At 40.8% G+C, this 25,525-nt stretch overlaps 1 protein-coding gene across 3 annotated transcripts in view; it reads left to right on the forward strand.

Annotated features, from left to right (window-relative positions):
* LOC133540855 (tetratricopeptide repeat protein 14-like) overlaps positions 1-25,525 on the forward strand; it is a 66,310-nt gene that overhangs the window by 30,830 nt on the left and 9,955 nt on the right. For 2 of the 3 annotated variants that reach the window (XM_061883833.1, XM_061883834.1), the window contains one exon: positions 11,291-11,408. In XM_061883833.1, the coding sequence (XP_061739817.1) occupies positions 11,291-11,408 (118 nt within the window). Of the gene's footprint in view, positions 1-11,290; positions 11,409-22,689; positions 25,145-25,525 lie in introns of those variants that run through there. The other variant, XM_061883835.1, reaches the window with a different exon arrangement.

Here is a 25,525-nt window from a genome sequence, read left to right on the forward strand (position 1 = left end):
AACAAATAAAGTGCACTTTTGTGCATGATGTCACTAAGATGACATATCTAAACAACACTTAAATTAAAGTGCAATTTTTGTACGATCGCCACTACAATAGTTTAAAACAAATAAAGTGCACTTTTGTGCATGATGTCACTAAGATGACATATCTAAACAACACTAAATTAAAGTGCAATTTTTGTACGATCGCCACTACAATAGTTTGAAACAAATAAAGTTCACTTTTGTGCATGATGTCACTAAGATGACATATCTAAACAACACTTAAATTAATGTGCAATTTTTGTACGATCGCCACTACACTAGTTTAAAACAAATAAAGTGCACTTTTGTGCATGATGTCACTAAGATGACATATCTAAACAACACTTAAATTAAAGTGCAATTTTTGTACGATCGCCACTACAATAGTTTGAAACAAAGTGCACTTTTGTGCATGATGTCACTAAGATGACATATCTAAACAACACTTAAAGTGCAATTTTTGTACGATCGCCACTACAATAGTTTGAAACAAAGTGCACTTTTGTGCATGATGTCACTAAGATGACATATCTAAACAACACTAAATTAAAGTGCAATTTTTGTACGATCACCACTTCAATAGTTTAAAACAAATAAAGTGCACTTTTGTGCATGATGTCACTAAGATGACATATCTAAACAACACTTAAATTAAAGTGCAATTTTTGTACGATCGCCACTACACTAGTTTAAAACAAATAAAGTGCACTTTTGTGCATGATGTCACTAAGATGACATATCTAAACAACACTAAATTAAAGTGCAATTTTTGTACGATCGCCACTACAAAAGTTTAAAACAAATAAAGTGCACTTTTGTGCATGATGTCACTAAGATGACATATCTAAACAACACTAAATTAAAGTGCAATTTTTGTACGATCGCCACTACAATAGTTTAAAACAAATAAAGTGCACTTTTGTGCATGATGTCACTAAGATGACATATCTAAACAACACTAAATTAAAGTGCAATTTTTGTACGATCGCCACTACAATAGTTTAAAACAAATAAAGTGCACTTTTGTGCATGATGTCACTAAGATGACATATCAAAACAACACTTAAATTAAAATGCAATTTCTGTACGATCGCCACTACAATAGTTTGAAACAAAGTGCACTTTTGTGCATGATGTCACTAAGATGACATATCTAAACAACACTTAAATTAAAGTGCAATTTTTGTACGATCGCCACTACACTAGTTTGAAACAAATAAAGTGCACTTTTGTGCATGATGTCACACAAGATGTTCCAATAACTGTCCCAAAAAAAATGAGCTGCATAACAGGCAATCAAATAGTGTATGCCCTTCGCTATGTGGTAGTTTCCTGCGGACGTTATCTCCACATTTCGTTGACTATTTTTTCATTCGGTGTTGATCTGGAATTAGTTGCTTCGGCATCTTGTTGGTGTGGCACCGAACGGAGATGTTGACATGCAGAGTTTCAAGCACTCTTCACTCTCTAGTACAGGGGTCTGGAACCTTTTTAAATATTTGAAAAGGTATTTCCGTGAGAGCCATATAATAATTTTTTAAGACTGAATACAACTAAATGCGTGCATTTTTAAGTAACACCAACATTTTTAGAGTATAATAAGTCTGTTATTCTTTTTAATAACATTGTTGTTCTGAAGCTATCCATCCATCCATTTTCTGCCGCTTATTCCCTTTGGGGTCGAGGGGTGCGCTGGCGCCTATCTCAGCTACAACCGGGCAGAAGGCGGGGTACACCCTGGACAAGTCGCCACCTCATCGCAGGGCCAACACAGATAGACAGACAACATTCACACTCACATTCACACACTAGGGCCAATTTAGTGTTGCCAATCAACCTATCCCCAGGTGCATGTCTTTGGAAGTGGGAGGAAACCCACGCATTCACGGGGAGGACATGCAAACTCCACACAGAAAGACCACGAGCCCGGGATCGAACCCGCGACTACTCAGGACCTTCGTATTGTGATGGCAGACGCACTAACCCCTCTTCCACCGTGAAGCCCTGAAGCTAACTAGCAATAAATAAAATACTTCTTACCATTAATGCGACTTCTTGTACAGGTGCTGTAGAACAGGGGTAGGGAACCTATGGCTCTAGAGCCAGATGTGGCTCTTTTGATGACTGCACCTGGCTCTCAGATAAATCTTAGCTGACATTGCTTAACACGGTAAGTAATGAATAATTCTATTTGTAATCATAGTGTTAAAAATAACATTCAAAGTATAAAACATTCTCATTCATTTTTATGTTCAAGAAGTTGCGTTAATGGTAAGAAGTAATGTATTTGTTATTGGTTAGTGTTGGGCTTGCCCTCCTGGGGGTTCTTCAGACCACCAAACACTGACATGAGAGCCTGTTTTAGGGTAAAATATTGTTTTTTTTTTTTCAACTAGTCTCTCAGTTGCTTTCCAGCAATTGTCTTTTTCTCTTTCGTCCTCACTAGCGCTCTGGCTCCAGCCCCAACCCTGTCGCTCTTCCTGGCTGCTGCTTATAACAGAGCAACAGGTGATTACATAAAAAGGCCCAGGTGGGCCGTCTACGCATCTGTCGCTGATTTCGAGGCCGGTTCTGGCAACATCCCGTTTTGCTGCAGGCCCGCAGGCCACGCCCCCTCCACAGTTTGCTTCAGAATAACAATGTTATTACAAAGAATAAGAGACTCTGGAAATGTTGGTCTTACTTAAAAATGCACGCGTTTAGTTGTGTTAAGTGTTAAAAAAATATATTATATGGTTCTTAAGGAAATACATTTTAAAATATTTGGCTTCTTGGCTCTCTCAGCCAAAAAGGTTCCCGACCCCTGCTCTAATATCACGATATAGTCATTTTCTATATCGCACAGAGACAAACCCGTGATATATCGCCCAGCCTTAGTTTATATTATTTTTTTGCCAAAGTCGTCCAGCCTTTCCACATTTTTGCAGCCATTTCCTCCTATTGAACAGAGGAATTTGAGCCTCTGTAAACACTCTGGCGGATCCTTTCATTGACACTGGGATCCAGACTTTTGATTTACAAACCTGAGGCGTTCCTCGAGGCACTCCTTTAAGTCTTGACCTTATTAGAAGCAAAACATTTTTCTTGGTAATTTGGTTTATGTGCCTAAGGTGTTTCTGAAGCTTGTTAACTTCAGATGCAGTCATTTGTTCGACTTATTTAATTATTGTAATAGGTGTGCCAAGTTTCGAAATAGGTTTCACTCTTTTTCATAACGTGAGCTATTTAACTGATCAGCCTGCGAGTTCACTTCAAAGAACTTGTGAGAGACTTACATTTTTGCAGTATATTCTAGGGTTGGGCGATATATCGATATACATGCTATATCGCGGGTTTGTCTCTGTGCGATATAGAAAATGACTATATCGTGATATTCGAGTATACGTTCTCCATCCATCCATCCATCCAACATCTTCCGCTTATCCGAGGTCGGGTCGCGGGGGCAACAGCCTAAGCAGGGAAACCCAGACTTCCCTCTCCCCAGCCACTTCGTCTAGCTCTTCCCGGGGGATCCCGAGGCGTTCCCAGGCCAGCCGGGAGACATAGTCTTCCCAACGTGTCCTGGGTCTTCCCCGTGGCCTCCTACCGGTTGGACGTGCCCTAAACACCTCCCTAGGGAGGCGTTCGGGTGGCATCCTGACCAGATGCCCGAACCACCTCATCTGGCTCCTCTCGATGTGGAGGAGCAGCGGCTTTATTTTGAGTTCCTCCCGGATGGCAGAGCTTCTCACCCTATCTCTAAGGGAGAGACCCGCCACCCGGCGGAGGAAACTCATTTCGGCCGCTTGTACCCGTGATCTTATCCTATGGTCATGACCCAAAGCTCATGACCATAGGTGAGGATGGGAACGTAGATCGACCGGTAAATTGAGAGCTTTGCCTTCCGGCTCAGCTCCTTCTTCACCACAACGGATCGGTACAACGTCCGCATTACTGAAGACGCCGCACCGATCCGCCTGTCGATCTCACGATCCACTCTTACGTTCTCACGCAGTTGCTTTTAGGTGCTGGCATAACACTGCAGGCTCTTCTCACTCTTTGTCTCTCCTTCTCACAGACAGCAAACGCACCTTACATACGTCACATACAACGTCATACGCCATCGCGGAGCAGAGAGGTAGCAGCATGGGTAACGTTAGCTACTTTGATCCATCAGGCGGAGCCGTGCGAGTGGTAATACAAGAGAAAAAAGGTGCGAATTAAGGAAGAATTAATTCCCAAGAAAAACAGCAGGGGGTCCATCGTCTGGCGGTGGTTTGGCTTCAAGCGGGAAGATGTCGAACAGACAACGGTAATTTGTCAAGTGTAGGATAGTAGCGTTGCTACAAGAAGTAGCATTACGGGGCGGCATAGCTCGGTTGGTAGAGGGTTGCAGGTTCGATTCCCGCTTCCGCCATCCTAGTCACTGCCGTTGTGTCCTTGGGCAAGACACTTTACCCACCTGCTCCCAGTGCCACCCACACTGGTTTAAATGTAACTTAGATATTGGGTTTCACTATGTAAAGCGCTTTGAGTCACTAGAGAAAAGCGCTATATCAATCAATCAATCAATGTTTACTTATATAGCCCTAAATCACTAGTGTCTCAAAGGGCTGCACAAACCACCACGACATCCTCGGTAGGCCCACATAAGGGCAAGGAAAACTCACACCCAGTGGGACATCGGTGACAATAATGACCCAGTGGGATGTCGGTGACAATGATGACTATGAGAACCTTAGAGAGGAGGAAAGCAATGGATGTCGAGCGGGTCTAACATGATACTGTGAAAGTTCAATCCACAATGGATCCAACACAGTCGCGAGAGTCCAGTCCAAAGCGGATCCAACACAGCAGCGAGAGTCCCGTTCACAGCGGAGCCAGCAGGAAACCATCCCAAGCGGAGGCGGATCAGCATCGCAGAGATGTCCCCAGCCGATACACAGGCAAGCAGTACATGGCCACCGTAAATTTAATTCACTTCACTTCACTACAGGGACGGCGTGGCGCAGTGGAAGAGAGGCCGTGCGCAACCCGAGGGTCCCTGGTTCAATCCCCACCTAGTACCAACCTCGTCACGTCCGTTGTGTCCTGAGCAAGACACTTCACCCTTGCTCCTGATGGGTGCTGGTTAGCGCCTTGCATGGCAGCTCCCTCCATCAGTGTGTGAATGTGGATAGATAGATAGATAGATAGATAGTACTTTATTGATTCCTTCAGGAGAGTTCCTTCAGGAAAATTAAAATTCCAGCATCAGTGTACAGAGTTGAGATCAATTTAAAGAAAAAAGTAAATAATGGGGGTTTAAAAGGAAACAAAATAGAGAAATATTACAAAAAGAATAAAAACAATGGGAATAACAATATAACAGTAAAATAAGAATATAACAAGACAGAGTAGGCAGTAGTGACCATGTTATGAAAACGTATTGCACTGTTAATGTTTTGCATCCCCTGTCATCCTAGTACCCCCTGCCCCCCGTCCCAGAGAGGAGTTGTACAGTGAAGTAGTGTCAAAGCGCTTTGAGTACCTTGAGGGTAGAAAATCACTATACAAGTACAACCCATTTATCATTTATTTACTGCTAATATGTAGCATCATTTGAAAAGTCACCTGCTAGAGAGTGAAGAGTGCATTCTCCGCATGTCAACATCTCCGCTCGGTGCCACACCAACAAAATGTCGAGGCAAACATTTCCAGATCCACACCGTATGAAAAAAATAGTCCACAACATAATTTAATAACGTCCGTGGTAACCTGACACATAGCAAAGGAGACCACTATTAGATTTCCTATCATGCAGCTCATTTTTATTTGACACTTTTTGAAATATCTTGTGTGACATCATGCACAAAAGTGCACTTTATTTTTTTTAAACTATTGTAGTAGCAAAAAGTGCACTTTAAATTAGTGTTGTTTTGATATGTCATCTTAGTGACATCATGCACAAAAGTGCACTCAGAGCTTGTTTTAAAATGTCTCTGACAACCTTGCACTTTCTGTTTTGGAAATGACATGAAGGTTTGTGCCACTGCTTAATAACTGTTTAATAAATACACTTTTAGTTTTGAATTCCCTCTCTGCATGAAAGTTTAAAAGTAGCATATATTAATGCAGTATGAAGAATGTTTTCATGTAGACACATAGAATCATCATACTGCTGTGATTATATGCATCAAGTGTTCATTCAAGGCTAAGGCAAAATACGGAGATATATATGGTGTATCGGGACATGGCCTAAAAATATCCAGATATTAAAAAAGCCCTAGTATATTCCTTAAAAAAAACTAAAGTGCTTTCGTAGGAATTATCTTTGACTAGCTTTTTTGTAGAAAGTCCTTCAAACAGCAGAGCGCTCCTGTAACTGACAAAATAAATGGACCAAAATTTAAATGTCGACTGTTGAAGATGCTGGTTCTCCGCAATACAAATAAGAATACATTTAGACAGTTGCATTGCCTGGACTTTTAACTTTCAGCATGTTGAAAGTCATCATGAATTTAATGCTGCATTATTACGTGCAAGGGAGTAGGTTGGATTTTGAGATTGGTGGGGACTCAAAAGTGCTCCAAGGCAGCACTCTGAAAGTTTACTTTTTTTTTTTTTTTTTTTTACATTAGCAATCATAATTTCACGTCATGCAGATGTTATAAGGTAAAGCAACTAAAATGAAAGCAAAGGAGACAACTTGGAAGAGTTCTCATCTTTACTCTTTAGGCTGTAGTGCATCATACTGTCAATTAACATCAGAAATACATTCATGCAATACAACATAGTAAATAAACATAAATTAACTGTAATAATCTTTTCCCCAACTTGTGTTTAAATCACTCACAATTTTTCCCTTCATTTACTTCTTTCTATTGCTGCTTTTGTACTGTAAATATGATACATGAAACTAAAAAAATTAAACGGAAAGGTGAAATCCGGCGATCTGATTGGCTGTTAACCGTGGTTTAAATAATGAGCACGGCTACTATTCTAAAGCCTGATCACAGCGTCGGCTATCACTCCGCCTCAGGCACGTATGACTGGTATGAATGGAAGTTGTTGTCATGTATCCATGACAACGGACTGTTGCAGTCCGTAGAAAAAGACAGCTGATGTTTTTACGATGTTAAGAAGCGGACTAAAGTAGTTGAATTCACATGTTTAAGGTTAACTTTCACGTACGGGGAGGGTTAACAATGTTAGAGGGGACTGAGCATTGACTTTCACCTACGGGGAGGGTTAACAATGTTAGAGGGGACTGAGCATTGACTTTCACCTACGGGGAGGGTTAACAATGGTAGAGGGGACTGAGCATTGACTTTCACCTACGGGGAGGGTTAACAATGTTAGAGGGGACTGAGCATTGACTTTCACCTACGGGGAGGGTTAACAATGTTAGAGGGGACTGAGCATTGACTTTCACCTACGGGGAGGGTTAACAATGTTAGAGGGGACTGAGCATTGACTTTCACCTACGGGGAGGGTTAACAATGTTAGAGGGGACTGAGCATTGACTTTCACCTACGGGGAGGGTTAACAATGTTAGAGGGGACTGAGCATTGACTTTCACCTACGGGGAGCGTTAACAATGTTAGAGGGGACTGAGCATTGACTTTCACCTATGGGGAGGGTTAACAATGTTAGAGGGGACTGAGCATTGACTTTCACCTCCGGGGAGGGTTAACAATGGTAGAGGGGACTGAGCATTGACTTTCACCTACGGGGAGGGTTAACAATGTTAGAGGGGACTGAGCATTGACTTTCACCTACGGGGAGGGTTAATAATGTTAGAGGGGACTGAGCATTGACTTTCACCTACGGGGAGGGTTAACAATGTTAGAGGGGACTGAGCATTGACTTTCACCTACGGGGAGGGTTAATAATGGTAGAGGGGACTGAGCATTGACTTTCACCTCCGGGGAGGGTTAATTATGGTAGAGGGGACTGAGCATTGACTTTCACCTACGGGGAGGGTTAACAATGTTAGAGGGGACTGAGCATTGACTTTCACCTCCGGGGAGGGTTAACAATGTTAGAGGGGACTGAGCATTGACTTTCACCTACGGGGAGGGTTAACAATGGTAGAGGGGACTGAGCATTGACTTTCACCTACGGGGAGGGTTAACAATGGTAGAGGGGACTGAGCATTGACTTTCACCTACGGGGAGGGTTAATAATGGTAGAGGGGACTGAGCATTGACTTTCACCTCCGGGGAGGGTTAATTATGGTAGAGGGGACTGAGCATTGACTTTCACCTACGGGGAGGGTTAACAATGTTAGAGGGGACTGAGCATTGACTTTCACCTACGGGGAGGGTTAACAATGTTAGAGGGGACTGAGCATTGACTTTCACCTACGGGGAGGGTTAACAATGTTAGAGGGGACTGAGCATTGACTTTCACCTACGGGGAGGGTTAACAATGTTAGAGGGGACTGAGCATTGACTTTCACCTCCGGGGAGGGTTAACAATGTTAGAGGGGACTGAGCATTGACTTTCACCTCCGGGGAGGGTTAACAATGGTAGAGGGGACTGAGCATTGACTTTCACCTCCAGGGAGGGTTAACAATGTTAGAGGGGACTGAGCATTGACTTTCACCTACGGGGAGGGTTAATAATGGTAGAGGGGACTGAGCATTGACTTTCACCTCCGGGGAGGGTTAATTATGGTAGAGGGGACTGAGCATTGACTTTCACCTACGGGGAGGGTTAACAATGTTAGAGGGGACTGAGCATTGACTTTCACCTACGGGGAGGGTTAACAATGTTAGAGGGGACTGAGCATTGACTTTCACCTCCGGGGAGGGTTAACAATGTTAGAGGGGACTGAGCATTGACTTTCACCTACGGGGAGGGTTAACAATGTTAGAGGGGACTGAGCATTGACTTTCACCTACGGGGAGGGTTAACAATGTTAGAGGGGACTGAGCATTGACTTTCACCTACGGGGAGGGTTAACAATGTTAGAGGGGACTGAGCATTGACTTTCACCTACGGGGAGGGTTAACAATGTTAGAGGGGACTGAGCATTGACTTTCACCTCCGGGGAGGGTTAACAATGTTAGAGGGGACTGAGCATTGACTTTCACCTACGGGGAGGGTTAACAATGTTAGAGGGGACTGAGCATTGACTTTCACCTACGGGGAGGGTTAACAATGTTAGAGGGGACTGAGCATTGACTTTCACCTACGGGGAGGGTTAACAATGTTAGAGGGGACTGAGCATTGACTTTCAACTACGGGGAGGGTTAACAATGTTAGAGGGGACTGAGCATTGACTTTCACCTACGGGGAGGGTTAACAATGTTAGAGGGGACTGAGCATTGACTTTCACCTCCGGGGAGGGTTAACAATGTTAGAGGGGACTGAGCATTGACTTTCACCTACGGGGAGGGTTAACAATGTTAGAGGGGACTGAGCATTGACTTTCACCTACGGGGAGGGTTAACAATGTTAGAGGGGACTGAGCATTGACTTTCACCTACGGGGAGGGTTAACAATGTTGGAGGGGACTGAGCATTGACTTTCACCTACGGGGAGGGTTAACAATGTTAGAGGGGACTGAGCATTGACTTTCACCTCCGGGGAGGGTTAACAATGTTAGAGGGGACTGAGCATTGACTTTCACCTACGGGGAGGGTTAACAATGTTAGAGGGGACTGAGCATTGACTTTCACCTCCGGGGAGGGTTAACAATGTTAGAGGGGACTGAGCATTGACTTTCACCTCCGGGGAGGGTTAACAATGGTAGAGGGGACTGAGCATTGACTTTCACCTACGGGGAGGGTTAACAATGTTAGAGGGGACTGAGCATTGACTTTCACCTACGGGGAGGGTTAACAATGTTAGAGGGGACTGAGCATTGACTTTCACCTACGGGGAGGGTTAACAATGTTAGAGGGGACTGAGCATTGACTTTCACCTACGGGGAGGGTTAACAATGTTAGAGGGGACTGAGCATTGACTTTCACCTACGGGGAGGGTTAACAATGGTAGAGGGGACTGAGCATTGACTTTCACCTACGGGGAGGGTTAACAATGGTAGAGGGGACTGAGCATTGACTTTCACCTACGGGGAGGGTTAACAATGTTAGAGGGGACTGAGCATTGACTTTCACCTACGGGGAGGGTTAACAATGTTAGAGGGGACTGAGCATTGACTTTCACCTACGGGGAGGGTTAACAATGTTAGAGGGGACTGAGCATTGACTTTCACCTACGGGGAGGGTTAACAATGGTAGAGGGGACTGAGCATTGACTTTCACCTACGGGGAGGGTTAACAATGTTAGAGGGGACTGAGCATTGACTTTCACCTACGGGGAGGGTTAACAATGGTAGAGGGGACTGAGCATTGACTTTCACCTACGGGGAGGGTTAACAATGGTAGAGGGGACTGAGCATTGACTTTCACCTACGGGGAGGGTTAACAATGTTAGAGGGGACTGAGCATTGACTTTCACCTGGAAAAAAAAGCGGAGGAAAAGACGAGATGCAGTGCGAATTTGGAGCTAACGTGTGGATAGGTGGGACTGTTTTTTCCACAGTGAGGAGTGACAGCGGGAACAGCCAATCACACGTAAGTTAGTACGAACGCAGCAACCAATCAGGGAGGGATATTTAGGTTAGAGGCGGGACTTCTAGCAGAGACAGACATTTAACCCTTTCTGTGCCATAATCATTGACTAAACATTACGGGCAGCGCTTGTATTGATAGTGACTACACAGTAGCGGCTGGATATTGGTAAGGAAGTGTCCCTAGCGTCCCTACCCAATTCTACGCCCTTGATTACGTGCTGTGGACTTTGCCAGGCTCCGCCCTTTATTACAATGTCTTCTACTACATCCGTGTTGAAGTGGCTCTTGAGCCCCTTAACATTGGGTATGAAGACATCCATCCATCCATTTTTCTACCGCTTATTCCCCTTTGGGGTGGCGGGGGGGCGCCGGTGCCTATCTCAGCCACAATCGGGCGGAAGGCGGAGCACACCCTGGACAAGTCGCCACCTCATCGCAGGGGTATGATGACAATTAAAGTTAATTTTTGCAATTTCCTCAATTTCCTTCCACACTGCACAACTCATCATACATGCCCTCATCACCTCCTGTGAACTAGTCTCCTCTACAGTTCATGGGCGGAACTTAAAAAACAATCTTCTAATTGTAGTGTATTTGATTTGAAAAAACGTTTGTGCTGTCAAATCAGTCAAAGAGAATTCCCTGCTACTTACCAATTACTCTGTAGTTTCCGATTACTGCCAATTAGTTCTCTGACTTTGGAGCATTCCATTTCAGACTGGAAGAACAGGAGAAACTGGTAACGGCAGAAGGGGTGTACCGAAGAGCTCTCTCGCTGGATGAAGCAAACCCTGAGGCCCAGGAAGCCTTGAACAAGATCACAGAGACCATACAGGTGTGTGAGCCTCAACATATTGAGGGCTTTGTGTGTAACATGTGGTTATACATGTTGTTTAAGATGTATTGCATTCAAACCATTTACAAGTGTATATATTACATATAGCCTTCTATAAGCTAGATCAGACCTGGGCTAATTAAGGCCCGGGGGCCACATGCGGCCCCTTAAGAATTTCAATCTGGCCCGCCGGACATTCCCAAATAATTTTTTTTTAGATCTTTAAGACGGAAAATGTATCTGCCATTATGATGTGCAGTGATGTTTTCTAATGACCGTAAGGCTTGAACTATGCAATGTATTTCAATTGTTGGAATCTGCGCTTTTGGTACTATGGTCATCTAATTAGTTACTATGGTCACCTAATTAGTTACTATGGTCACCTAATTAGTTACTATGGTCATCTAATTAGTGACTATGGTCACCTAATTAGTTACTATGGTCATCTAATTAGTTACTATGGTCATCTAATTAGTGACTATGGTCACCTAATTAGTTACTATGGTCATCTAATTAGTTACTATGGTCATCTAATTAGTTACTATGGTCACCTAATTAGTTACTATGGTCATCTAATTAGTGACTATGGTCACCTAATTAGTTACTATGGTCATCTAATTAGTTACTATGGTCATCTAATTAGTTACTATGGTCATCTAATTAGTTACTATGGTCACCTAATTAGTTACTATGGTCATCTAATTAGTTACTATGGTCACCTAATTAGTGACTATGGTCACCTAATTAGTTTCTATGGTCACCTAATTAGTGACTATGGTCACCTAATTAGTGACTATGGTCACCTAATTAGTTACTATGGTCATCTAATTAGTGACTATTGTCATCTAATTAGTTACTATGGTCACCTAATTAGTTACTATGGTCATCTAATTAGTGACTATGGTCACCTAATTAGTTACTATGGTCATCTAATTAGTGACTATGGTCACCTAATTAGTTACAAAGGTCACCTAATTAGTGTCTATGGTCATCTAATTAGTTACTATGGTCACCTAATTAGTTACTATGGTCATCTAATTAGTGACTATGGTCATCTAATTAGTTACTATGGTCACCTAATTAGTTACTATGGTCATCTAATTAGTGACTATGGTCACCTAATTAGTTACTATGGTCATCTGATTAGTTACGATGGTCATCTAATTAGTTACTATGGTCATCTAATTAGTTACTATGGTCACCTAATTAGTTACTATGGTCACCTAATTAGTTACTATGGTCATGTAATTAGTGACTATGGTCATCTAATTAGTGACTATGGTCATCTAATTAGTGACTATGGTCACCTAATTAGTTACTATGGTCACCTAATTAGTGACTATGGTCACCTAATTAGTTACTATGGTCATATAATTAGTTACTATGGTCACCTAATTAGTTACTATGGTCATCTAATTAGTTACTATGGTCATCTGATTAGTTACTATGGTCACCTAATTAGTTACTATGGTCACCTGATTAGTTACTATGGTCACCTAATTAGCTACTATGGTCACCTGATTAGTGACTATGGTCATCTAATTAGTGACTATGGTCACCTAATTAGCTACTATGGTCATCTAATTAGTGACTATGGTCATCTAATTAGTGACTATGGTCACCTAATTAGTTACTATGGTCATCTAATTAGTAACTATGGTCACCTAATTAGTTACTATGGTCACCTAATTAGTTACTATGGTCATCTGATTAGTTACTATGGTCACCTAATTAGTTACTATGGTCATGTAATTAGTGACTATGGTCACCTAATTAGTGACTATGGTCACCTAATTAGTTACTATGGTCATCTGATTAGTTACTATGGTCATCTAATTAGTTACTATGGTCATCTAATTAGTGACTATGGTCACCTAATTAGTTACTATGGTCATCTGATTAGTTACTATGGTCATCTAATTAGTTACTATGGTCATGTAATTAGTTACTATGGTCACCTAATTAGTTACTATGGTCATCTGATTAGTTACTATGGTCATCTAATTAGTTACTATGGTCATCTAATTAGTTACTATGGTCATCTGATTAGTTACTATGGTCACCTAATTAGTTACTATGGTCATCTAATTAGTGACTATGGTCACCTAATTAGTTACTATGGTCATCTGATTAGTTACTATGGTCATCTAATTAGTTACTATGGTCATGTAATTAGTTACTATGGTCATCTAATTAGTGACTATGGTCACCTAATTAGTTACTATGGTCATCTGATTAGTTACTATGGTCATCTAATTAGTTACTATGGTCATCTAATTAGTTACTATGGTCATGTAGTTCGGTGGTTCTCAACCTTTTTTCAGTGATGTACCCCCTGTGAATTTTTTTTAATTCAAGTACCCCCTAATCAGAGCATTTTTGGTTGAAAAAAAGAGATAAAGAAGTAAACAGCACTATGTCATCAGATTCTGATTTATTAAATTGTATAACAGTGCAAAATATTGCTCATTTGTATTGGTCTTTCTTGAACTATTTGGAAAAAAAGATATAAAAATAACTAAAACTTGTTGAAAAATAAACAAGTGATTCAATTATAAATAAATATTTCTACACATAGAAGTAATCTTCAACTTAAAGTGCCCTCTTTGGGGATTGTAATAGAGATCCATCTGGATTCATGAACTTAATTCTAATCATTTCTTCACAAAAAAAGAAATCTTTAACATCAATATTTATGGAATATGTCCACAAAAAATCTATCTGTCAACACTGAATATTACATTTTGTTGCATTTCTTTTCACATTCATATTTTTTGAAGAATTATTCAATAAATATATTTATAAAAGGATTTTTGAATTATTGGCATTTTTAGAATATTTTTAAAAAATCTCATGTACCCCTTGGCATACCTTCAAGTACCCCCAGGGGTACACGTCCCCTCATTTGAGAACCATTGATCTAGTTAGTTGCTATGGTAATCGACGTCACAGCAGCTCAGACGAGGCACCAAGTAGTGTGAGTGGAAAGCGTAAGGAGATTTTCACTACAAACCTCTAAATCTTAGTGATGTATCAGATTGTATGTGGGTTTATTTTGTAACCTTTGCGTTCATATTTTGTTGCATTTTTGTTGCCTTTCACTTGATTGTAAAATCTGTCGATCGAAAGGGGGTGTGACGTTCATATTTTTGTCAATATTCAGTGTTTTATCGTTTATAGACAAATTCAAAAATTCATAATGTTTTTTAAGGCGGTCTGTCATAACGTTTTTAGCATTCAATCAGACATTATTGTGAGGTTTTGTATTAGTGTTCCTAAAAATAGACAGAAGCATTTTTTTCTCTAAATGTGGCCCCCGTGTCAAAATAAGTGCCCAAGCCTGATCTAGATTAAGTTAGACTAGAATAGAAAGCTTTTTTTGAAATTGTAATAAATGCTTCATGATTTCTGGTCGCCACTCTTGTCTCTGCTGTAAGACAAACACAATCATTCGTAAAGTCTAAAAGTACACAGGTAAGCCATGTAGCAGGTAAAACACACATTGTAGGAAATTATAACAAACTTTCACTTGCATAGTTGACGTTAGGCGGTTTTGGACTGTGCTAATAATCCAAGCCAACCAGCTGTGTGTTCGTCTATGTACAGCAGGGGTGTCCAAAGTGCGGCCCGCAGGTCCTTTTTAACGGCCCCACGGTACATTTTAAAAATACAATTGACAAAAATTAAAAACATTAAAAGTGATATAAAAGAGCAAACAGGTGAAATGTAACAAGAAAATGTTGCAATGCTTTAATAACACGAAGCTGTCATGCAGGCTGTTTCTTTCTTTAAAAAATAATAGTGAAGTGAAGTGAATTATATTTATATAGCGCTTTTCTCTAGTGACTCAAAGCACTTTTACATAGTGAAACCCAATATCTAAGTTACATTTAAACCAGTGTGGGTGGCACTGGGAGCAGGTGGGTAAAGTGTCTTGCCCAAGGACACAACAGCAGTGACTAGGATGGCGGAAGCGGGAATCGAACCTGCAACCCTCAAGTTGCTGGCACGGCCACTCTACCAACCGAGCTATATTTTGAATTATTGACCTATTCAAGGCTTCAATTACGTCACATTAAATATTCCACTTTGAGATATTTTTGGGGGAAAATGTTGCATATTTTGTGTTTTGCCATATAAAAAACTGAGCTGTTTTTTTTTTAAAGAAGGGCCTAAAACAAACAAAACATAAACAACAATAAAACTTAAAATTGACGGATATATCTGAAGTTGATCTGGAGATTATTGTGCTAAAAGTAAAACAGTAAAAAAAAAAGTATAATTTATTTTTAACACTTTAATTATTTTAGTGTGATTTGTTTTTAAGTGTCATAGCTCAAAATATAATATTGAATAAAAATCCAAAATTAAGGCTCTAATTGTTATACAATCTCAAATATTCCACCTAAAAAAAGGTATTGGGTAAAAATATTGCATATTGTGTGTTTTTTCCATTCTTTTTTTCCTAATGTTGATATATAGATTTAAAACTTGAATAATAATGAAAATAATAATACTTGAATAATGACACATTTTTAATACTTTTTTTGACCAAAACCCTTTGGGGTCCCCCGGATCATAAATGAATGGAGGCCTAAATGTATATTTTTTATACATATATCGTATTAGTTTATACATATATTGCATTGGTTTTTGCGGCCCTCAGTGGAAAAAGTTTGGACACCCTTGATGTACAGTATGTGCACAGCAGGGGAGCAGGTTAACTACATCACCTGTCGCTCTTTAAACTCCTTGTGCAGATCTGACTGCTTGTTACCTAATTGTTTGGCTAAGTTTAAAGCAAAGGTATTTTGCAAAGTCAGTTGCCACCTTTGGCAAGGCATGTTTTAAAGCACCGCCTTGCTGCGTGTTTGTGTTTAAAGCGTTCCTTTTATCGATCATTTTGAAGCCCAAATACCTCCTCATTGTACTTCACGCACTCTCTTTATTAACCAGTAGAATTATAAGTTGTTTTTTTTGCAATTTTCCTTCCCCATGCTGTTTATAATTGTATGCACTTAGTGTGTGTTTTGACTAGGGATGTCCGACAATGGCTTTTTGCAGATAGTCCGACATTGTCCAACTCTTAAATACCGATTCCGATATCAACCGATACCGATATACACAGTCGTGGAAATAACACATCATTATGCCTAATTTTGTTGCAATGCCCCGCTGGATGCATTAAACAATGTAACAAGGTTTTCCAAAATAAATCAACTCAAGTTATGGAAAAAAACTGCCAACATGGCATTGCCATATTTATTATTGAAGTCACAAAGTGCATTATTGTTTTTTTAACGTGCCTCAAAACAGCAGCTTGTAATTTGGAGCATGAGGAGGTTGAGGTGGGCGGGGTTGGGGGGGCGGGGTTTAGGTGGGGGAGTAGCTGGGGGTTTATATTGTAGCGTCCCAGAAGAGTTAGTGCTGCAAGCAACGTTCCCTCTAGGGCAGGGGTGTCAAACTCAAATACAGAATGGGCCAAAATTTTAAAAGGGGCAAGGTTGAACAAATTAACCTTTTAAAAGGGACCCTAACAAGTTTTGCATTAAATATTGTACAAGCAAGGCTTATATAACTTTAGTGACATGCAAAATCCAGTTTCAAATAATTATAATAATAATAAAAAAAAATATCAATGGCATATCAAATAAAATTTTAATAAAAATGTTGTGCCTTTTTTTTTCTATTTGCAATCTTCTGAGGTAAATATCACATTTTTTCCACAGGCTAATAATACATTTGAAAATAAAATAACAATAATGAATGAACCAAACATTCAAGCCTTGAAGTAGCAAGAGAAAATGCATGAATAAAACGTTAATTATTGGTCAGTTTGCTGGAAGTTTCCCGGAAGAGTTAGTGCTGCAGGGGGTTCTGGGTATTTGTTCTGTTGTGTTACGGTGCGGATGTTCACCCGAAATGTTTGTCATTCTTGTTTGGTGTTGGCTCACAGTGTGGCGCATAATTGTAACAGTGCTAAAGTTGTTTATACGGCCACCCTCAGTGTGACCAGTATGGCTGTTGACCAGGTATGTTTTGCATTCACTTGGGCGAGTAGCTGGGGGGTTTATATTGTAGCGTACCAGAAGAGTTAGTGCTGCAAGCAACGTTCCCTCTAAGGCAGGGGTGTCAAACTCAAATACAGAGTGGGCCAAAATTTTAAACGGAAACAAAGCCGCGGGCCAAGGTTGAACAAATTAACCTTTTAAAAGGGACCCTAACAAGTTTTGCATTAAATATTGTACAAGCAAGGCTTATATAACTTTAGTGACATGCAAAATCCAGTTTCAAATAATTATAATAATAATAAAAAAAATATCAATGGCATATCAAATAAAATTTTAATAAAAATGTTGTGCCTTTTTTTTTCTATTTGCAATCTTCTGAGGTAAATATCACATTTTTTCCACAGTCTAATAATACATTTGAAAATAAAATAACAATAATGAATGAACCAAACATTCAAGCTTTGAAGTAGCAAGAGAAAATGCATGAATAAAACGTTAATTATTGGTCGGTTTGCTGGAAGTTTCCCGGAAGAGTCAGTGCTGCAAGGGGTTCTGGGTATTTGTTCTGTTGTGTTACGGTGCGGATGTTCACCCGAAATGTGCTTGTCATTCTTGTTTGGTGTGGACTCACAGTGTGGCGCATAATTGTAACAGTGCTAAAGTTGTTTATACGGCCACCCTCAGTGTGACCAGTATGCCTGTTGACCAAGTATGTTTTGCATTCACTTGGGTGAGTAGCTGGGGGGTTTATATTGTAGCGTCCCAGAAGAGTTAGTGCTGCAAGCAACGTTCCCTCTAAGGCAGGGGTGTCAAACTCAAATACAGAGTGAGCCAAAATTTTAAACGGAAACAAAGCCGCGGGCCAAGGTTGAACAAATTAACCTTTTAAAAGGGACCCTAACAAGTTTTGCATTAAATATTGTACAAGCCAGGCTTATATAACTTTAGTGACATGCAAAATCCAGTTTCAAATAATTATAATAATAATTAAAAAAAATATCAATGGCATATCAAATAAAATTTGAATAAAAATGTTGTGCCTTTTTTTCTATTTGCAATCTTCTGAGGTAAATATCAAATTTTTTCCACCGGCTAATAATACATTTGAAAATAAAATAACAATAATGAATGAACCAAACATTCAAGCCTTAAAGTAGCAAGAGAAAATGCATGAATAAATCGTTAATTATTGGTCAGTTTGCTGGAAGTTTCCCGGAAGAGTTCTGGGTATTTGTTCTGTTGTGTTACGGTGCGGATGTTCACCCGATATGTGTTTGCCATTCTTGTTTGGTGTGGGCTCACAGTGTGGCGCATAATTGTAACAGTGCTAAAGTTGTTTATACGGCCACCCTCAGTGTGACCAGTATGGCTGTTGACCAGGTATGTTTTGCATTCACTTGGGCGAGTAGCTGGGGGGTTTATATTGTAGCGTCCCAGAAGAGTTAGTGCTGCAAGCAACGTTCCCTCTAGGGCAGGGGTGTCAAACTCAAATACAGAGTGGGCCAAAATTTTAAACGGAAACAAAGCCGCGGGCCAAGGTTGAACAAATTAACCTTTTAAAAGGGACCCTAACAAGTTTTGCATCAAATATTGTACAAGCCAGGCTTATATAACTTTAGTGACATGCAAAATCCAGTTTCAAATAATTATAATAATAATTAAAAAAAATATCAATGGCATATCAAATAAAATTTTAATAAAAATGTTGTGCCTTTTTGTTTCTATTTGCAATCTTCTGAGGTAAATATCAATTTTTTTCCACAGGCTAATAATAAATTTGAAAATAAAATAACAATAATGAATGAACCAAACATTCAAGCCTTAAAGTAGCAAGAGAAAATGCATGAATAAATCGTTAATTATTGGTCAGTTTGCTGGAAGTTTCCCGGAAGAGTTCTGGGTATTTGTTCTGTTGTGTTACGGTGCGGATGTTCATCACCCGATATGTGTTTGCCATTCTTGTTTGGTGTGGGCTCACAGTGTGGCGCATAATTGTAACAGTGATAAAGTTGTTTATACGGCCACCCTTAGTGTGACCAGTATGGCTGTTGACCAGGTATGCATTGCATTCACTTGTGTGTGTGTGTGTGTGTGTGTGTGTGTGTGTGTGTGTGTGTGTGTGTGTGTGTGTAAAAGCCACAAAAGCGGACGTGACGACAGGTTGTAGAGAACGCTAAAGGCAGTGCCCTAAATGCACGCCCCCAATATAGTTGTCCAGGTGGAAATCGGTAGAAATTCGAGAGAATGGTTACCCCGGGAGATTTTCGGGAGGGGCACTGAACTTCGGGAGTCTACCGGGAAAATTAGGAGGGTTGACAAGTATGAGTATTAGCGGTGAATGCGGTGTTACAGCGGCACCGACGCAGTATAACACCGGCGGGCCAGCTCTAATGCTAAATTGATATTGCCTCAAGGGCCAAATTCTATGCCACGCACAAAATCCAGTAAAAAAAAAAAAAAAAAAGCAATTTTCAAAGTAACTAACTAAAAGAGGCCACAACAGAGACAACAGTTTTCGTTACCACTGTTCAATTATTGTAACGTCTGTCGAGACGCTTTAAGGAGGACAAGAATTCCGTCGATCACTTTATTTAGCAAAACTCTTTATAAACACATGACCAAAAACATCGCTAAACAATTTCTATCTAGCAAAGCTGGTCATTTTCTGCTGTACAAAGCAGACCAAAACCAACTTTGCCATCCGTCATGTCAACAGCACTTTCTTATTTGTGCCAACACATGCACTTATGGCACTGAGCCAGTGATGCGTTTACAGCCACACAAAAAGTCGGACATTTCCAACTCCACGCATGTGTCATTTCAGGTCGTTACACTATGATTTACTAATTAAATGTGTGCTCATTCTACTGTCATTTATTAAGAATCTTACTTTCTAAATATTAATCATGAAATCCTGTTGTTATATAAAAAAAATACTAATAAAAATGTATATATTTTAAAAACAGAAAGTTGCAGGAATGTACACGTGATCCAGTGCTAACATCTCATTGTGCAGCATGTGAATGTTTTAATGGGAACCAAATGCGATATCTGAAAGGGGTACACATGATTTCCAAAGCAGGACCCCCACCTAGACGTACAATACTAGTATACAGCTCATGAAAAACAATATTTGTTGTTCTAGTCGTTATAAGTGGGCCAAAACACTTATATTAGAAAATGATCACATGGAAGTGACTGCTGTCATTTGATTATAATAATAAGAAATGTAACTTGTTATTTAGTCAGGTTTAGGACAGGTGTGCTGCAGGTGTGGCCACAGTGTGCACGTCTGATGTTGCTCACATGTGCTCCACTGAATGCTCAAGGAGTTTTTGCGTAGGAAGATACTTACCGTATTTTTCCGACTATAAGTCGCAGTTTTTTTCATATACTCCGGAGCGACTTATGTGTGAAATTATTAACACCTTACTGTAAAATATCAAATATTATTTATCTCATTCGCGGAAGAGACGAAGAAAAAATCAGCAATCGTTACACACACACACGTCAACCAATAAGAATTCGGCGGGGGAGGGTCATGGCTGAAGTGCATTGTGGGTAATGGGATGCTAACTGCTATATGCTACTGTCGTAGCTATTAAAGGGGAACATTATCACCAGACCTATGTAAGCATCAATATATACCTTAATGTTGCAGAAAAAGGATCATATATTTTTTAACCGATTTCCGAACTCTAAATGGGTGAATTTTGGCGAATTAAACGCCTCTCTGTTATTCGCTCTCGGGGCGATGACGTCACCTAGGTAGTCGATCCGCCATTTTCTCAAACACATTACACACACTGAGTCAAATCAGCTCTGTTATTTTCCGTTTTTTTCGACTGTTTTCCGTACCTTGGAGACATCATGCCTCGTCGGTGTGTTGTCGGAGGTTGTAACAACACGATCAGGGACGGATTCAAGTTGATTTACGTGGAGTGTGCATCGACTAGCACGGCATGCTAATCGTTTGGTCTGCACTAGAGATGCGCGGTTTGCGGTCTCATCCGCGGAGTCCGTGGATAAACCGCGGGTCGGTTGATTTTAATTATATTCAGTCGGGTGGCGGTTTAATCATCCGGAAATATTTTATTTACATGGTTCTGGGATCGGTATCCTTTGCCATTCCAAGAGCCATTTAAGACCCGAGTCACAAAGCGAAGAAGACAATAGGAGACGCTAATATTCTCTAGAATGACTACCGGCAGTCACCCAGATAATAAGTATTAGGGCGTGCTATGAAGCCATTGACTTTGTCGCCCTCTACAGCATGTACGATCTGCTTGTCAGTCCAGCAACATGTGTGTGGCTTCCGCAGCAACACGCGCACGACTGCAAGGCATACTGGGTGACACAGAGTACACTAATGGTGGTGATATAAACAATTTTAACACTCTTAGTAATATGCGCCACGCTATGAAGCCACACCAAACAAGATTGACAAACACATTTCGGGAGGACATCCTCCCAGTAACACAACATAAACGCAACACAACAAATACCCAGAATCCTTTGTATCCGTGAGAATTCCTGACTATTTTATACACCTCGCTAGCAGCAAGGAATTTGTGTACTGCAGATTACAAGCTGGACGTAGTGAAATATGCAGCAGAAAACGACTAGAGGAAGCGGCGCATACCTTTTGGAGTTGGCAGAGTTGTTTAGAAGCGACTTAGAGGAAGAAGATTTCATGGGATTTATGGATTAGGAGTGACAGATTGTTTGGTAAAGGTATAGCATGTTCTATATGTTATAGTTATTTGAATGACTCTTACTATAATATGTTACGTTGACATACCAGGCACCTTCTCAGTTGGCTGGCTCGGGGTGGAGGACAGAGTAAAACAACTTGCACTGAGCCTAGTCTATAAAATCCGCTACACTTCCCTGATACCGAAGTACATGTAATGTAAATGACCGCCATAACCACAACACCAGGGGGAGCTCCACAAACCACGTTAAATCCAGATTCCGATCCAACAAAGGTCTTAACTCATTCTCTTTCTATGCCACATCAATGTGGAATGCACTCCCAACAGGTGTAAAAGTAAGTGCATCTCTATATTCCTTCAAAACCGCTCTAAAAGTCCGCTTACACACATGTAAGAGGTGTGTGCACTATGGCTATGAGTTGTTGTTTTTTTCCCTTGGCCTCAGTCTGCACCCCCTCTCCAGGGCCCAGGCTAAGACCGATTTTTTAATTTTATTTTAATCTTCTATTTTTTTCTCCCCCCCTTGTTTACCTGTATCTCATCTTTTTTTGTAAGGGGCGCTGGAAGCCGGCAGACCCGTCAGCGATCCTGTTCTGTCTCCCTTTAATGTTTGTCTGATCTTGAATGGGATTGGGCTGAAAATTGTAATTTTCCTGAAGGAACTCTCCTGACGGAATAAATAAAGTACTATCTAATCTAATCTAATGTAATCTAAAACAACACCTCCAGGCAATTTCAACACTTTACTAATACCCTCCTCCATTCACATCCCATCTCCCCGGATTATAAAAAACTCAAATGTACTTCAAATGTATATACTTGTTCTTATGCTATGTGAACTCACTATGTTCTCTGCTGGCTGTACATATCCTACTAAATAAGACCTACACTGTTTCAATGTCCACATTTCTCTGTTGATGCAATTGTTGATGACTGAAGTACTGATATCAACCAGAGCTCCTCATCCCACCCTCCGGATTGTAAATAATGTAATTAATTTAATATACATACTATGATGATTAACTTGTGTGATGACTGTATTATGCTGATAGTATATATTTGTACCTTAAACAAGTTGAAAAACTTATTGGGGTGTTACCATTTAGTGGTCAATTGTACGGAATATGTACTGAACTGTGCAATCTACTATCAATCAATCAATGTTTATTTATATAGCCCCAAATCACAAATGTCTCAAAGGACTGCACAAATCATTACGACTACAACATCCTCGGAAGAACCCACAAAAGGGCAAGGAAAACTCACACCCAGTGGGCAGGGAGAATTCACATTCAGTGGGACGCCAGTGACAATGCTGACTATGAGAAACCTTGGAGAGGACCTCAGATGTGGGCAACCCCCCCCTCTAGGGGACCGAAAGCAATGGATGTCGAGCGGGTCTAACATGATGCTGTGAAAGTTCAATCCATAGTGGCTCCAACACAGCCGCGAGAGTTCAGTTCAAAGCGGATCCAAGACAGCAGCGAGAGTCCCGTCCACAGGAAACCATCCCAAGCGGAGGCGGATCAGCAGCGTAGAGATGTCCCCAATCGATACAGGCGAGCGGTCCATCCTGGGTCCCGACGAGCGGTCCATCCTTTGTCTCGACTCTGGACAGCCAGTACTTCATCCGTGGTCATCGGACCGGACCCCCTCCACAAGGGAGGGGGGGACATAGGAGAAAGAAAAGAAGCGGCAGATCAACTGGTCTAAAAAGGAGGTCTATTTAAAGGCTAGAGTACACAGATGAGTTTTAAGATGAGACTTAAATGCTTCTACTGAATAAATAAAAGTATCAATCAATCAATATTTATGCATCATATAACGTACACTTATTCAGCCTGTTGTTCACTATTCTTTATTTCAAATTGCCTTTCAAATGTGAAGACGGCATGGCGAAGTTGGGAGAGTGGCCGTGCCAGCAACCTGAGGGTTCCTGGTTCAATCCCCACCTTCTAGCCAACCTCGTCACGATCTGTTGTGTCCTTGAGCAAGACACTTCACCCTTGCTCCTGATGGTTTGTGGTTAGGGCCTTGCATGGCAGCTCCCGCCATCAGTGTGTGAATGTGTGTGTGAATGTGGAAATAGTGTCATGTTAGACCCGCTCGACATCCATTGCTTTCGGTCCCCTAGAGGAGGCGGGGGGTTGCCCACATCTGAGGTCCTCTCCAAGGTTTCTCATAGTCAGCATTGTCACTGGCGTCCCACTGGATGTGAATTCTCCCTGCCCACTGGGTGTGAGTTTTTCTTGCCCTTTTGTGGGTTCTTCCGAGGATGTTGTAGTCGTAATGATTTGTGCAGTCCTTTGAGACATTTGTGATTTGGGGCTATATAAATAAACATTGATTGATTGATTGAATTTTAAGATGGAAGTGGTTTGCAAAAGAACTTATTCTTGCACAATGCGCATAATAACACTTTCTGGTAATCAACTGTTCCATCATGGTTTTTAGTATTCCCGTTTCCTATCAAAAGGGTCTACGTGCTGTCTTCCATATTGCTAGTTAGCTTTTGAAGATTCTCACTACATATTTAACACACTCAGGGCCTGATCCACTAAGAAAGATCAAAATAATACATTCTACAAAACCAGTGAAGTTGGCACGTAAAAAAACAAAAAACTGAATACAATGATTTGCAAATCCTTTTTTAACCTATATTCAATTGAATGGACTGCAAAGACATCTGAGGTCCTCTCCAAGGTTTCTCATAGTCAGCATTGTCACTGGCGTCCCACTGGATGTGAATTCTCCCTGCCCACTGGGTGTGAGTTTTCCTTGCCCTTTTGTGGGTTCTTCCGAGGATGTTGTAGTCGTAATGATTTGTGCAGTCCTTTGAGACATTTGTGATTTGGGGCTATATAAATAAACATTGATTGATTGATTGATTGATTGATCAAAGCGCTTTGAGTACCTTGAAGGTAGAAAAGCGCTATACAAGTATAACCCATTTACCATTTAAATGTCTATTCTTGGTGTTGGATTTTATCAAATAAATTTCCCCCCAAAAGTACGACTTATATGTTTTTTTTCCCTCTTTTATTATGCGTTTTCGGCCGGTGCGACTTATAATCCGAAAAATACAGTACTTGCACGTGGAGGTGCCGCTGTGTCCGAGTAATTACGCCTTGGGGAATCGTGATATGAGTGAATATATGTCACTTCTACAATATAACTGTTCATCTATATGTGCTCAAGTGGTTTGTACAGTAATACTGATGAGTGTTTTTATTGTTTTTTATATTTTTCATGGTGTGTGCACATGGGACTTGACCTTCTGACTGACACGGCCTTTTGTCACCTGCCTCGCGGTGGGATAATAACGCTGGAAATTGACGACTCCTTCCCCTGCACACTCTTGCATCCCCTCGTCCACGACCGGCATACGGTA

The sequence above is a fragment of the Nerophis ophidion genome, linkage group LG22 (genome assembly GCF_033978795.1).
Source record: "Nerophis ophidion isolate RoL-2023_Sa linkage group LG22, RoL_Noph_v1.0, whole genome shotgun sequence".
In the NCBI taxonomy this organism is placed as follows: domain Eukaryota; kingdom Metazoa; phylum Chordata; class Actinopteri; order Syngnathiformes; family Syngnathidae; genus Nerophis; species Nerophis ophidion.